Source organism: Danio rerio, chromosome 4, assembly GCF_049306965.1.
Source record: "Danio rerio strain Tuebingen ecotype United States chromosome 4, GRCz12tu, whole genome shotgun sequence".
In the NCBI taxonomy this organism is placed as follows: domain Eukaryota; kingdom Metazoa; phylum Chordata; class Actinopteri; order Cypriniformes; family Danionidae; genus Danio; species Danio rerio.
Window position 1 is genome coordinate 5,379,938 of NC_133179.1, and position 16,325 is coordinate 5,396,262.

Here is a 16,325-nt window from a genome sequence, read left to right on the forward strand (position 1 = left end):
GAACAGTCCCTATAATGAAGACGATGATCCATATTTATAACGTAATAACAGAGCAGTATCTCCCTCAGCAGATGTTCGAAACAGCTCAGGAAATGTGAGTTCCCCTTTCTACAGCATCATTCTCCTTCATCACTCATTTATTCCCTCCATCCACAGAGCTTTATTACCTTCATCTCCTAAAATTAATGTGTTTATGAATGAAGGTGCTCCTCGGGAAAGCCATCTGTTGATGATAAATGGACTCTCTGTAAAGTGAGGGAATATCATGTTTAATTCCAGACCCTTTTTACGCAAGATATACTTTAATTATAACTGTATACTGTATTTTACGACTCTCCTGTTAGTTATTTTATTCTGTAAATCTAAAACTATTTTTTATTGTGTATTAGGAATTCCACTGTTTTAGATTAGATTCAATGCTATTGTCATTACACCTGTACAAGGCAACGAAACGCCATTTAGGTCAAACCAGAAGTGCAATAGCAGCAAGTGCAGGATACAGGTATAAGTTATAAAGAGCAATTATAGAAAAACAATGGGTAATATTTATAGATGGATGTAACGTTACTATGAACATACAGGTTGAACAGAGATTTATAAAAGATGAATATGTGTACAGGTCGCTACTAATAATCAGGGTATGCAGATAGATATGAACATAATTACAAATGTTATTGTATTATTTGTATATAGTGGGTATTTACAATGTTTGACCGTAGAAGTTGGGTATGTTTGGACTATTTGGGTATGTTTGACAGTACTTACTCTTGAGTTAATTCCTTGTAGGTTTAAAGTTGGTCGTAACTAGTCTAATGTCCTGAATACTTCAATCCCTTGCAAATGTATTTTGTTTAACAACATGAGTTTGTCTACCGTTCTCCGCCAGACCTGAGGCGGACGGTGTCGTGCACGTTTAAACCCTTACAAAAGCGCGGAATATTGACCCGCATCCGGCTACTTCCGGTTTCCCGGTTGAGCGTTGTTGTTCGTTGCTTCGGTCAACTTCACGACAATCGTACACCGTCTATTATGATTTAACCAAGTGATGCGAAGCGATCAGAGGTCGACTAAAAGACAATTATAAGTTTATTCTAACATCAAGTAATGGATATCCTTAACGTAGAGAGTCGAGAGCCGGGTGAGTTTCATTAGCCTTTGAGCTAAATGCTAAGAGAGTGAAGCTAGCACAACCAATCCTATTAAAGTTACTCGCACCTCACAACTCGAGCACATTTCTTCAAATTAATATTATTTTTAAAAAGCCTTATGAATTAAAGTCGCATTTAATAATTGTAGTTGATATAACTGGCACTGTATTACTTTTGAAATTTACATTAAAACGTTCATGGTGTATAAAGACAGACTATATTTACAATCTGACTATTACATTAGCTCTGTTTGAAAACCAATGCTAATTGTGGAAGCTGTCATTTAAATAATATTGAAGTTATTATATAAAATTCTGCAGCATGCATGTAAAAGTTAATGCACAACCCAAAGTTTAGATTTATATAAGGTTTGCACATCTATCTTATGCACAATTGTGAACCAGATATCTTTTTGAATAGTAGCATAGAATAACAATGGCTACTCTCTTTAAAAATTCTGACTTAATAAATGTTCTGCATGGATTCATTGCAAATCTGCAGATTAATTATTAAGACGTTGTACTTGTCTGTGATATTAATCTGCAACACTTTGTTTCTCTCCTAAGCTCTCCCTCTTTCTGCCCTGCGTCTGGTTGTTCCACCTCTCCGGCTGATGTCAGCATTTCTATGGCAGGTGATTCAGCGGCGCAATGTGACACAGTACGGGAAACTGGAGCAATTTGTAAATCTGGTGACAGAGAACGTTCCAGACATCATGAGTCGGAGTCTGGTTAATAAACTAATCTTTCACATGAGAAAAAAGGTACTTTTTTTTGATAAACAATTATTGTAATCTATTTTTATTTTGGTATATATTATATACTTGTTCCACATAAAGCCCAGTTTGTTTTACAGATTACTTTTTATTCTTTAGGTGATCCTAGAGCTTTGTCTGAAAGATAAAATGCCAGATCTGTGGATCATTCAGGCACATCTGGATTCTCTCCGAAATCTCACACACAAAGTAACTATTGTTGATTTTTGTAATCACACTAACCGTGCACAAAACTTTGCACCGCATAAGTAATCAACACCTTATTTCTGCTTTGTATTTTGCAGTGTAAAGATGTGGAAAGTGAGATCATCAATAACAAATTCATTAGAACGATGCACAGCATTTTAGAAGACACAGAAAAGAAAGAGGATTTCCTCCAGGTTAGATTTACTCACCTCCTTTTTCTTGTCGTTTCTTTTCACTTCATCCTTCTGTATAAAGCATGCACAAAATTATTTATTTTCCATGTTTCACCCCGTCTTCAGCACATATTCCCAGTAGAATATGGTTCAGGATATGATGCAGTTTTACAGAGTCTTGCATGGGAGTTTCTGTCTCGAGTAGAAGATCTGCTGCCGGTGCCCAATCTTAAAGAGGTGTGTGCTCAAACCATAATGCATTATCCATAGCGTGTGTATTTATTTTTAATGAGAAATGATAAATAAATAGGGCAATTATAACCTATTAACAATTATTGTGCAATATTATATTCTTTTTCGCACCATAATAATTGCTCTAATTTCGCTGTACTAAGTACTCAGTATAGTGACAACAATACAGAATCTTGAATCTAACATGCAAAAACGAAAGGTAAATCTGATCTCACGACTCTTTCAGACAGCTTCCCGGCTCTGCGGTGGCCTCTCGATGATGGAGGAGATCGTGCAGCCACTCTCAGACCCAGCTGAAATCAAGGATGTGCTCCAGCACTTTAAAAGCAAAAGACTGCACACAATAAACAATGAGGACTCTCCCAGAGTTATCAGTGAAAGTGAGCCTTACCGTGTGTTTGCTTGTTCTGAATTAAACATACAGAGATTTACATTAACATGAAACTGGCAGAATAAATAGGGATGTGCGATATTTACATGTATCTAAATATATAATTTATGCAGGATTTGTTCAATAATGATAGAGATGTTGTTTTCAAAGCTACTGACTCTATTGTCAGCTTAATAGAGTTAAAACAACAGTGAAAATATTAACAGTCAATACATCTACATTGATAGTCTCAAGCCAGAAGGCCACAGCTCTGCACAGTTCAGCTCCAACACACACTTTCTTAATAGTTTCTAGTAGTCTTAAACACCTTAATTGGCTGGATCAGCTCTGTTCAACTATAGAGCAGAGCTGCGGTCCTCCAGGAGTCGAGTTTCAGACCTGTGGTTTACATGGACATCAATACTCCAATTTGAATATGATTCATACAATACTCTGGTTAAGAATCTATGTATGAAAGAGCAAAGGAAGCCTCATGGTGGAGAATTTATATCCACCATTGTCTGCTTGCACGTACAGCATGCTAAATGAACGGCATTTGAAGATGTCAAATTAAAAATGAAACACTGTTGATGCATGACACTCCAAATTAAATGGATAGCGCTGTGTGGTGATGTAATTACATCGAGTACGTTCACTTGGACACCTATAATCAGATTTTAATGCGATTTAAGACAGTACTCTGATAAAAAAGTCTACCATGTAAACAGCAATTTTTGATTCATTTAGTCCGATTAAGGTCATAATCGAACTAAAGAGAAATAGAATTAAGACGTGGAGTGTGCCGATTTTAGTCGCATTATTGAAGTGCAGAACAGACATGTTAACACCGCAGTCAAACTATTACAGTCATGTAGGACTTTTCGCCGCATTTTGCAACAGGATAGTCCAAACACATAGCTGCATCCAATATCTCGTTTGTCATGGGGGCATGCATAAAATGTTCCCTAAAGTGAAAGTGCTGAACTGCAGTTAAAGTCGACAAATTAAAAATGAAACGTCTGAAATTGCATGAAACTCTGGGGGAAATGTGGATAGCGCGGTGACGCAATGACGTTAATTGAGTTGTGTTATAACATGTAAAATGGGATCATGAAAGGAACATTTAAAAAGCAACTCATGTAATTATTGTCTTAATTAGCTTAAGCCAAATAATTCAAGTACTGATGTAAACATAGTCACTAAACGATCTACATGATATACAGTGTAAAATGGGGACATTCTAAAAGCAACTAATGTAAACCCCTTAGTTATTGTATTGTCTTTTTCAGATGAATGTAAATAATTTGATTATTATTGTCCATGTAAACCAGGAGTCACCAAACTTGTTCCTGAAGGGCCGGTGTCCTGCAGATTTTAGCTCCAACCCTAATCAAACACACCTGAGCACGCTCGTCAAGGTCTTACTAGGTATACTTAAAACACACAGGCAGGTGTGTTAAGGCAAGTTGGAGCTAAAACCTGCAGAGACACCGGCCCTCCAGAACCGAGATTGGTGACCCCTGATGTAAACAGTCACTTAAGGAAAATATCGCACACCTCTAGTCTACATCATTTTTTGCCGCAAAAAAATGAAATTATAAATATAGGAAGAAATGTCACCCATAAACTTGTTGAAGGTATTGCTGTGTAGATTTAATTGATAAGTTTTTGTTTTTCTTTTCATCTGAACAGTGTCCATTCCCTCTGCAGCGGAAGTAGTTTGTTTGCCTCATCCAATCGCACAAGAAACAATGTCCCCTACCATTACCATCGAGCAAGAGGAACCTCTGCCTCCCACTTCCATTGCACAAGAGACGATTATCATTGAATCCGAAGCCACAGAGAACCAATCCGAATCCGATCACGCTGCCATCGCTATAATGAGCCCCTCTCAGAGCTACACAGAAGAAGCAGAGACTTTAGCTGTCACTGAGGAGTTTGCGACAATAGAAGAAGCAGAGGACGGATTACAACATGAGGAGACTCTCTGCGAAGAGAAAGACTCGGGTATATGTGAAGTCCAGCAGATCTATCTCACCGCCGACGGCTCTACGGTAGTGGTGTCAGAGTTTGATAATGAAGGAGAGGAAGTGCAGTTTCTCGAGCAATCAGAAATGGAGGAAACGCCTGGTGTGCGGCAGGTCAGTTTAGAGCAGTGGATATCAGAGTTGACTGGAAAGGGCGTCTCACTGCCTGTTTTGCCTCCGACTCCTGTTGAGATTGTGAGGGAGGAGACCATCTTCGTTCCTGTCATAGAAAGACCGCCATCTGTAAAGTCCATCATACACAGAAAAAGCAGTCCACCTAGAGCTGCGGTATCCAAAAAGTCAGCATCAGCCTCTCCTGAATCCCAAACAGCACAGGATGAGAAAAGACACGCTTGTCCAGAGTGTCACAAAGAGTTTCGCTTCGAGTGCCTGCTCAGGAATCACATGCGCACACACACTGGCGAACGCCCGTTCCAGTGTTCGGACTGTGGAAAAAGCTTCAGGTGTCTGAGTTTCTTGACCAATCACATCAAAACACACTCGCTCGCCAGACCGTTCAAATGCTCGCAATGCATCAAGACTTTCCGCAAGAAAGCCGACCTCATCAAGCACATCCGTGTGCACACTGGCGAAAAACCATACAAGTGCACAATCTGCGGCAAGAGTTTCTCGCAAGGCTCCTATTTGAAGATCCACCGCGAATGCCACACCTCAGAAAACCTCCACCAGTGTCCTCACTGCGACAAGAGTTTCCCCACAGCCTTTAAGCTGTCAATACACGTCCGCTACCATTCCATGGAGCGATCGTACAAGTGCAGCCAGTGTGGGAAGAGTTTCATCTACGCCAGCCTGCTCAGAAGACACAAAGGCTACCATGCAGGCGAGCGCCAGTATCTGTGCTCCATCTGCGGCAAGTCTTTCGTTTACATGTTCGACTTGAAAAAGCACCAGCGCAATCATGAAAGACCCAGACTTAAGATCCCGTGCAACCTTTGCCACAAGACGTTCGCTGGACCAGAGATGCTGAGATGCCACCTGCGTATACACACCGGAGAGCGGCCATTCCGTTGTAAAATATGCGGAAAGGCTTTTTCTCAGATTGGGAATATGAAGAGACATGAGCGCGTGCACACTGGCGAAAGACCGTTTACCTGTGAAAGATGCGGAAAGACTTATAAGCACTCGTCACATCTTAAGAACCACATGCTGAGCCATACAGGTGAGCGGCCGTGGCAGTGCTCCCACTGCGGAAAGAGCTTCAAGTTTGCCGGACCGCTGAAGAAGCATGAGAGGACGCATCTTGGGGAACGAGGGAATCGCAGAAGAAGCTACGACCAAACTCGGGGCCGTGCGAAGCCAGATCCCAAAAGCCCTTAACTGAACATCTGTATCTGGCTAATTAAAGTGACTAGTTAATCATGTAACTCATGGGTCTCAAACTTAATTCCTGGAGGGCCGCAGCTCTGCACAGTTTTCCTCCAAGCCTATCAAACACAGCTGATCCAATTAATCAAGGTGTTCAAAAGAGTTATGAACACCTTGATTAATTGGATCAGCTGTGTTTGATCAGGGATGGTGTAGAGCTGCAACTCTCCAGGCCGTCGCGTTTGCGACCTATGGTGTAACTAATCACTACTTTAAAACAGGGGTGTCCAAACTTGGTCCTGTAGGCCCGGTGTCCTGCATGTTTTACTTCCAACCCCAATTAAACACACCTGAACCCGATAATCAAGCTCTTTCTAGGTATACTAGTAACTTCCAGCCAGGTGTGTTGAAGGAAGTTGGAGCTAAACTATGCAGGACACTGGCCCTCCAGGACCGAGTTTGGACACCCCTGCTTTAAAAGGAAACATGTTTTTTCAAACCATGCTTGTTTAGGCAAGATACCTTTGTACTTTACATAGTTGATGACATTTATGTTGATAACACTTAAAGGGATGATTCTATCAAAAAATTAAAATTTGCTGTTTATTTACTCTCTCTCAGGGCTCCAAATGTATTGTTGGTTGTATTTTTTTTCTATATTTAGCATAACATTAGAAACTGTGGCCCTTGGTGATCTATAAAATGGTTAACTAGTACTCTGATGGTCACTCAAAAAAACAGATGAAATAAATACCCATGGGTCCTGTCGAAGTACAATGAGGCAAGATAGATGGTTGATGAGGCAGTTGAATCAAGGTAATGTAGAATTCACGGGTTCACACTCACAGATATTTGACTGAATAGAATATGCGTATTTGGCGTGCTATGCAGGGAGAGGGCTCTGAGCTCGGGAAGACACCCTAACTCGTGTTGTTCCCTCATCAGGATAGAGCGAGATAAGGTCCGAGCCCAGTGTCTAGCCCGGCTCCAGAACGCTCCCCCTCAGATTTAAATGGGTATCGGGTTTAATAGTGTGGAGTTGGGGTGGTGGAGGGACGCTGAAGTCGAGAGAAAACAGAGGTATTCGTGTTTGACTATTTATAGAGGTTTGGTCATGAGCTGATTGGATAATAGAATAATTGTCTGTGATGAATTAGCCTGGTCAAAGACTGATCATGCTCCTCCCGAAATTTGTTTATAAAGCATTACTTTTAGCATTCAGTTACTTGTAGAATATTCAGTATTAAAGTTTTTTTTCCAGCATGAATTTATTTTTACTCTTTTAAATCAACTCTAGCTGTTGATTTCTAAATCACCAAGGACCAGTTTCAGCTCAAATATTCTTCAATGTTATACTAAAGTGAAAATGTTCATCTACATTTTGAACAGCCTGAGGGTTAGTAAGTTAATGGCAGATTTAAATATTTAGGTGAACTATCCCTTCAAGTCCAGAAAGCCTGTTGTCATAATCATTAAGTTTTTTTTTTCAATCATGCTGGACAAAGAAATAGAAATAAATAATCTGTTTATTGCACAGTAAAATTCCTAAACAACGCAGTGTTGGATTTAAACCATTGTTAATGTTTGTCTTGAAGCAGTATTTGTCTAGCAAAACTGTAATACTGTTCACTTTCCCATCATTGAGCAGAATGCATTGTATTGTTATATACAATTGGCTCATGCCAGTACACATTAGATATACTCTTAAAAAGAGATGGAGATGTGATCAATGAGCTTTGGCATTATCCTGTGTAACAGTGACGTAGCATTTGTATAATGTATATATTAAAATTTGTAACATCTAGCAAACATACTTTAAAAGATGATTCTTTCCTACCAAATGGTATTTCTTCAGTGTTTTATGATGCAAATATACAGTATAGGACTTTTTATGATCGGTTATGCACTCAGATGACAGAAAAGCTCTGCAACAGGAGGAAAAAGATTGAAGATTTGGTCTAGTTATTTCATTATGATCCAAAATATGAAACTAATGAAATAATCCTGCTTTAAATTCAAACGCAAATCTTTTAATTCCTCAAATCAGATCTTGTGCATTATGGATGCATTAAAAATCTAAACTAAAAGAATGGCAAAACATTCAGTAAAATGACTAGTAGGCAGCTATTTACTTCACATTTAAGTGTTTTTCCCCAGCAAGAACTTCTTTGTTTAAATAATAGATGTCTTAACTAGTACCAGGCGAAATTTGGGCTGTCAGTGAATATCTAATAGACATCTACCAATAGTGCAAAAAAAAGACTTCACGTGTTATCATTCAATCCTGTTTACTCTAGTTTTGAACTATTGTCTATTAGATTTTCACTGGCAGCCCAAATTTAGCCTCGTTTTAGCCATGACGTCTGTTTTTGGATGTCTATTGGATGTCTTTTAAGCACTAAATTGCTAAGTGGGTTGGCAGTCTATGAAATAATAGCTCCAAACAACTTTCCCTCATGTTAACCATGTTTTTGCTTACTTCACACTACACTAATGCTGCCGTTGAGTCTCTTTGTTACTCAGTGGGCGTAATGGCAGTCACTTCTATAGTAACATCCATGCATATCCTCTTTAGTTCAGCAGATCTCTAAATTGTACCATGTGACCCTCTGAGACCAAATGACAACAGCATCAATAAAAAAAAATGTCCTTAATATGTAGAGCTATGCAGGATCGGTGTGCACATTTCTGTATGTCTGTTGACTGAGTGTGTTCTTACTCCGTTCTCCACAGTCCACATGTTAGATACACCTCAGTTTACACTGTCTCAATGGCTCAGATATCCAGAAGAATGTCTCGCTCGGATGCATTAGTTTAGCATCGTCAGTCTGAAACAAAAAGCAACAATATTTGGCTTATTAACAAATGTTTTATCTAAATATCTATAGACCATTTTGACAGATGTAAACAAAAACAATGGTCTTAACGTGTTTCCTGCTTTACATGTTTAATTTCTATAGCTTCCGAGAATCCAAAAAGAGCCACATAATTGATAAATAATGCTATGATAGCTGTTTTAACATTACGTTTTGATTTAGTTGCCTCTTGTTACAGTTATGAAATAGTTTGAAAACAAGCAGGAAATTTTCATGAGCCAATGACCTGACCACATTGAAATGGTCTATGTATATAAATATCTATCTATATATATATATATATATATATATATATATATATATATATATATATATATATATGTATATATATTTCTTGGCACAAAAGTAGTTTTGGATCTGGGTCAAAGATTAAAACATTTAAAGGTAATATTTAAATAATTAAAAATAATTCTAGTACATTTGAATGTTTCCTGTTTTTACTTTCAAATATTTACGCAGATACATTTTTACCAAGCAGACATCCACCGTAAAATGTAATTTAGTGTCAGCTTACATGCAAAAAATCTGGCATTTTCAAAACAAGAATTATCTGCTAGCAAATTAAAACACTAATGCCCGATTCGCATGGAGCTAGAGCGTCAACGCTTGACAGAGGGTGTGTCTGAAGTTGGGGCTGAGGCTATCATCATAGCAGCATCAGCCAATGAAATTAGTCCGCAATCGGCTGCTCTATCCGAGCTGGAGTATTTGCATGAAGCAATCTGATTGGCTGACACTTGCAATGGCGCTTAAAAAGAAATTTCCAACTTCTGCAGTGAGCAATGCCAACAAATCCACAATTCAGATTGGAAAGCTTAACATCACCCATTCAAAGTGAAGGGAATCGTTGGTGCTGATGCCCTGTGTAAATAGGATCACAGTGTAGCCCCTAAACTTGGGTACTGTATATACAGGAATCAGAGAGTAAAATTTAATACATTTTAACACTTTTTAAAGACTCTCCATACATTTTAAAACCTCATCACCACTTTAGGCTGCATTGGCAACATTTTACTTGCAGTAAATTTACTAAATACTTACTGTAAGAAACTAATCCTGAACTATTTTTCATATGCTGAATAAAAATACTTATCCAGCAGCTGGCGCCTAATGGTGTTTCCTTGATTACTGCAGTCAACAAAGCAGCGTGATGTCCAATCTAGCGGTTGTTGCTAGATCAGATACGTTTGCGGCCGGAAGTTTACAAGAATTATTTCTATTATTTATAAAATTTCCCATTTATTGTGTTTTATTAATGTCTACTCCCACCCCAACCCTAAACCCAACTGTCACAGTAACGTAAAAACAGTGGTTGTACAGAGTATTATTTATGTTATGTATTAAATTATCCAACTAATTGTATTTTTTAATGCCTACTCCAACCCTAAACCAGTCACAGAACTGTAAAATATATTACCTATTGTTATGCAGTGTCATAAAAAATGCTACTATATTAATGTGCATATCACACTTCCGGACAGCTGCGTATTTTTTTTTTTATTTATTTATTTGACATGGACATCACAATTACACTGGATAACCGAATGCATTTGTTTAAGTGTTTTAGCAAAACTTGCTAATTCCCAACACCTGTCCACAGCAGGCTTGACAAAATGGAAAAATAATAAATACATATACACAACACTATAATTATTTACATGAAATTACTAAAGGCAAAAGCAGGGTGTGATCTAGACTTTACCTAATCTAGCAAGGATTGATCGATTTCAACTACACAGCATCTCGATATTTATAGATTAAATTCAGGCAAGCTTTAGCAAACAACGATAGATTGTATAAACTAAAACAATGCAAAATGTAATGCCTTGTAAAAAAGCATTTAAAACTTGTTAATATTTTTAAGAGCCTTAAATTTCTCTAAATTACTTGATCAACTTTTAATACTGTTTAAGACCCTGCGGACACCCTGTAAAAACTCAATAAGTGTAATCTGAAATGATTATATTTTATTACTATCCTTTAAACCCTTCAATTTTGCCCATCTGTCGGCAAGATCACCGTTTCTTTTATATATCTGAATAAGTGGATGTCAGAATAAGTATGTTATATTTTAAATCTTGTCTATGTCCCCTTTTGGTGTGGAAATTACATGTGCAAACAGTTAAGATTCACCTGAGCTGTGTGCTTTTGCAGACCTGCTTGGGTTTTTCCTCCAAACTGCCTTTGTCTCCTGCACTGTAGTTTCGGTATCATCTAGAGGGTATTTCTGAAATATTTTATTAAGCTGTTTGTAGAACTTCCACTCAACCTGCTCGCCTTCATTCCTATGGGATGAGGACAGCAAAAATTACAATTTATCCATAGTTTTAAACATTTAAATATTCCACTTTCATCATCAGTGATGTACTGTGTTTACCTGTAATTGTCAAGGTGTTGGCGGTAACTGGCCTTCAGTCTTTTGATCCTGGAGCGACACTGTTCATCAGTCCTGCTGTAGCCTTTCTCAGCCATAATCAACGCGATCTGCTGGAAAACTGGTTTACGTTTGACGCAGCCTTTCAGCCTCTCCTGGATGCCATCGCTGCCCCAAATGGATATCAGAGTGTGTGTCTCGCTGTCACCCCACGCCAGCTTTGGCCCGTCCGCGGTGGGAGGTTTGGAGAGAGCGAGGGAGTCTGAAAATGCAAATACATTTCACAAGAGTAAATGAGATGGGAAATGTAAGCTTTCTAAAGCTTCAAAACAAACCAATTGCTTTGCAAAATGATTCACTGTTTCAAGGCATTTAAACACCATATGCTAGGGACACCATTCCAGTCAAAACTAGTGTTCTCTAGGCTGTCAGAAAAATGAAATAAAAATAGTGTGACACTGATAAAGGCAGGCAGTCCTTCCAGATAGTTTTCAAGTCATCTGGTGAAATTGTATATACCGTATATCACGATATTTATCACACAAAAACTAAATATTACAATGTCCGATTTTTCCAACATCGTGCAGCCCTACTACAACCCCATAAAACTGATCCGAGATCCAGTAAATCCAGTGAAATGTATTAATGTAGATTTTACGATATTATTATTACACTGATCACCCTCTAGTGGAGAACTACCGAATCTGCTAAATGCTTTGAAACTGTTTTAATGTAACAAAGCCCAGTTTACTGTGAAAGATTATGCGCATTTTAGTTTGGTTACATTTACCCCAATTCTTTGTATAACGGGGTGACCGGTGCATTAACCCCCACAAACTGAGAGATGTGAACTAATGGCCTACTCACTATGCTATCCGAACCGTGCCCAGGCCCGTTTCCCGGATCGTTTGAGAAGTGTGAGTGCTCAGAATCGGGCTCAGGCATGGTTTACTTGGGCTTTGGCGCGGTACGCTTGTGTTGTGTGTGACTGCAAAACGCGCCTAAGAGCGAAACTGAAAGCGAGACGTGACTTTTAAGGGACTGTTTCCTTTGTTTATTAATCATTCTTACCGTTCAGTAAACGCAAATTGTCGTAGTTTATTAAAAACACAAATGCCTCACCGCACGACAGCTGCGTATCTTCAGCAAGCCTCCTAATTCCTGCAGCACGAGGACTTTATGATTGTTTATGAGCGTTAAAAGTGGCTGATCTGTTCAGCGAAATATTTGACTGCGTATCACTGCATGTCAAACAATATAACTAAGGAAATCTCCACTTACTGAACAGTGCAGTATCGATGACATAAGCGTGCCCAAGCCCAAATGTAATGTGATTGCGGGCCGTTAGGGAAGACGGGAGGGGGGACAAGCGTGCTTTGGTACGGTTCAAGGCAACTGTACATAGTGCGAGTACGCCCTAAATGACCCTTTTATCATGGGCGTGAGCCCTTTGAGTTCTCAATGGGTATAAGCCAAACAACAGCTGAAACATCTGATAAGAGGGTCCTGCTGAGCCTCATGAATGGTTTGTTTGATGCTAATATAAAGTACTGTCTCACAGACAGTACTGTGGGTTAAGTTACTTGAAGACCGACGGGTTAACATCATTGCTGAGAAACTACTGCACTATTCAATAAAGTCTTCTCATCGTAAGAACTTTGGTCAGTTTACTTATTTTATGTATTAGAGTAATCTAATACATTGGCGAGCCTCCCAAGAACAGTTAAGCCAAATACAGCAAAATCTAACAATTGGAATGATGAGACTTTGTCAATTTAATGCATACTCTGAACCACTGATTCGAAACAAATGATTGGTAAAGGAACCAAAGCTTCAAGAAGCAATGCTTCGGAAGCTGCTATTACTAGTAAATGCATCATCAGAAAATAAATGACATTTTCAAAGGTCTCCAGATTAATGTAGAGTAGACAAATTCTATATTTCTCTATTGGATCTTAAAAGTAAAATCAAAAAACGAGTGTGGCCAGTTTTACAGACAGATACCTGAATCCGAATCAGTTATGGACTCCAGCTCACTCATCTCCTTGTCCTCAGATGTTCTGTCCTTTAAAAGAATCTTTTCCAGTTGATCATAAAATTTACACTCCTCCCTGCTGAAAAACACATGAATATATTATATATAATATCAGTTTCATACTAGACAACATATTGTATATGCATGCAATTAGAGTATACAATACTAGTCACATCTCGCTCACCCATCGTAGTAGAACTGGGACTTGAGTCTTTTGATACGCGAGTGGCACTGCACGCCCGTTCTGTTGAAGCCCAATGCAATCATTCTCTTTGAAATATATCTGTAGATGTGCCTGTTTTTAGGGCAGGACATCAGGCTGTGCTGCACACGGTCATCACCCCAGATCTCCAGCAGGGCAAGCGTCTCCTGGTCTGACCAGGTCATTTTCCTGCCCGATTCAGAAACGGCTACCATGGCAGTCGGCTGGTAATCTAAAAGGTTGACGAGTTTTGGGTTAGGGAAGAAACAAACATCAAAGCAATACATCACAATGGACATCTATTGAAATACATTGAAATAAAGCCTGTTTATAGGAGGATGGATGGATGGATGAAATCAAAAAGGACAGAAAAGCTGAATGGATGGGTAGATAAAAGAATGGCATGGTAAATGGATGGATGGATGGATGGATGGATGGATGGATGGATGGATGGATGGATGGATGGATGGATGAATGGATGAATGGATGGATGGATGGATGGATGGATGGATGGATGGATGGATGGATGGATGGACAGACCAAAATGGACAGAAAGGCTTAATGGGTGAGTAGATAAATAATTGACAGCAAAAAGATGGAAATGCAAAGGATGGTTGGATGGATAGGACTGGACATGATGAAGGCATACATGAATGGATGAATGGGAAAGGGCTGCTAGATGAGTTGATGGATTAATGGGATGGGACTGGAGGGATAGGATGGGAGAGAGGCAGTAAAATGGATTGAAGGGATGAAATAGGATGAAGTGGATCGAAAAGGATGGAACTTTAATTGTATGAGATGGATGGAATAAGAGATGGATGGGAAGGAAAGGGAGGGAACACAAAGGCTGGATGATAGAGGGATAGATAAAAGCATGGAATAGGCTGGATGGATGTGAAAGGAAAAGAATGAGAGGGGATTGGATGGATGCATGGAATGGATGGACAAAAAGAAATAGATGGGAAAATAGACAACTGGATTGATGTCATGGAATGGGACAGGAAAAATGGATGGACAGATTGATGGATCAATGAATAAGTGGCAAAGGGATGGAAATTCAACGGATGGATGGATGGATGGATGAAACCAAAAAGGAAAGAAAAGCTGAATGGATGGGTTGATGAAAGAATGGCATGGTAAATGAAAGGGAATGTAATGGATGGATGGATGATCGGTTGGATGGAGAGATGGATGGATAGATAGATGGACTAACCAAAAAAGACTAAGAGGCTGTATGGATGGATAAATGAATGAATTAATTAGTAAAGGGATGGGAATGTGATGGATGAATGGATGGATGGATGAATGGATGCATGGATTGAGAGCAAAAACCAGCACAAACCTGCATCCTGGTCATCTTCTTCAAAGACATCCATGGAAAAAGCCTCATCACCCAGAACTTGCTCCAGTTTATCATAGTACTTGCAATCTACATTCTCTCTGCCACATCTAGATGGGAACAATATGGAGGACATCAGTAAGACTCAGATGAATTTGCACTTTGGATTTAACCTTTCATCCATTTAAACAAATGATCATAACAACAATCTCACTTTTTTCTTTCGTAGCACTGCCGGAAATTCTTGCTCAGGTTCTTGATCTTCCATCTGCATTGCTCTGGTGTTTTGAAGAATCCCTGGCTGTTCAGTTTCTCTGCTATATCAGCAAACACGTGGCTGTTATGGACTGATTCTCTCAGGGCTTCCTGCACCTCATCATCCGCCCAAATGTCTATTAGAGCCACAGTTTCAGAGTCTGACCAGGATGATGTCTGCTCTGCACTGCTGCCCTGCGATTCTGTCAGAAGGAAAATTACAGTCTTTTAAGCTTTGTCAAAAAAAGACAACAGGATATACAGTAAGTATGTTTATTAGAAATATAAATTATGTAGAGTACCATGACATTCATTAAACAATTAGCAAAAGAAAAATAATAATGACAATAAATAAATAAATACAATAAACAACCCTCACTTCCATCCATACATGGTATAATTGTCATTATAATTCAGAATAGAATATTTAAACAAAAATAAACCTGCAACATATACACCACATATCCACGGCACAATATAATATTTTTTAAGATATGTTATACATCAACATCCACACACTACAGCCAGAAAGCAATAAAAGTACCTGATGTGATGCAACTGTCGTCTTCATTCTCTCCTGATGCTTTGGAGGAAGCATTTCTTTGAAAAATATCTTCCATCAGATCATAAAACTTGAACTCTACTCGTTCAGCTTCAGGTGAACTGCACAGAAAATTAAACATGCACTAAAATCACGTGCACTTTTTTTTGAAAGACTATATTTTCTTGCTGTGGGCATTCATAAATGATATACAGTTGAAGTCAGAATTATTCGCCCTCCTGTGAATGATGTTCAACAGAGCAAGGGATTTTTCACAGTATTTCCTATAATTTTCTTTCTTCTGGAGAAAGCCTTATTTGATTTATTTCAGCTAGAATAAAAGCAGTTTTAAAACAATTTTAGAGTCAATATTATTAGCCCTCTTAAGCAATATTTTTTTTCTACTGACTATAAAACAAATCACTGTTATTCAATGACTTGCC

At 38.8% G+C, this 16,325-nt stretch overlaps 2 protein-coding genes across 10 annotated transcripts in view; one reads left to right on the forward strand and one right to left on the reverse strand.

The window, feature by feature from the left end:
* Window positions 1-952: 952 nt before the first annotated feature.
* Window positions 953-8,066, forward strand: si:dkey-14d8.1. 6 transcript variants are annotated; one of them, XR_012401753.1, is made up of 8 exons: window positions 953-1,138; window positions 1,715-1,911; window positions 2,023-2,112; window positions 2,208-2,303; window positions 2,409-2,519; window positions 2,761-2,914; window positions 4,597-6,553; window positions 6,693-8,066. XR_012401753.1 is itself a non-coding variant. In XM_073946951.1 (8 exons), the coding sequence occupies exons 1-8, from the start codon at window positions 1,105-1,107 to the stop codon at window positions 6,768-6,770; spliced, it is 2,385 nt and encodes a 794-aa protein (XP_073803052.1). In that variant the 5' UTR covers window positions 953-1,104; the 3' UTR covers window positions 6,771-8,066. The 6 variants fall into 6 exon arrangements, 3 of the variants coding, with proteins under 3 accessions (XP_073803052.1, XP_073803054.1, XP_073803053.1); XR_012401751.1 differs by having other exon boundaries at window positions 6,709-8,066; XR_012401752.1 differs by having other exon boundaries at window positions 4,597-6,540.
* Window positions 7,766-16,325, reverse strand: part of zgc:113263 — a 74,552-nt gene continuing 65,992 nt past the window's right edge. For 2 of the 4 annotated variants that reach the window (XM_073945991.1, XM_005164513.6), the window contains exons 13-20: window positions 15,886-16,004; window positions 15,301-15,544; window positions 15,090-15,196; window positions 13,727-13,976; window positions 13,512-13,618; window positions 11,511-11,769; window positions 11,267-11,418; window positions 7,766-9,085 (exon numbers count right to left, since the gene is read on the reverse strand). In XM_073945991.1, the coding sequence (XP_073802092.1) occupies window positions 9,081-9,085; window positions 11,267-11,418; window positions 11,511-11,769; window positions 13,512-13,618; window positions 13,727-13,976; window positions 15,090-15,196; window positions 15,301-15,544; window positions 15,886-16,004 (1,243 nt within the window). In that variant the 3' untranslated portion in view covers window positions 7,766-9,080. 4 annotated transcript variants of the gene reach the window in all.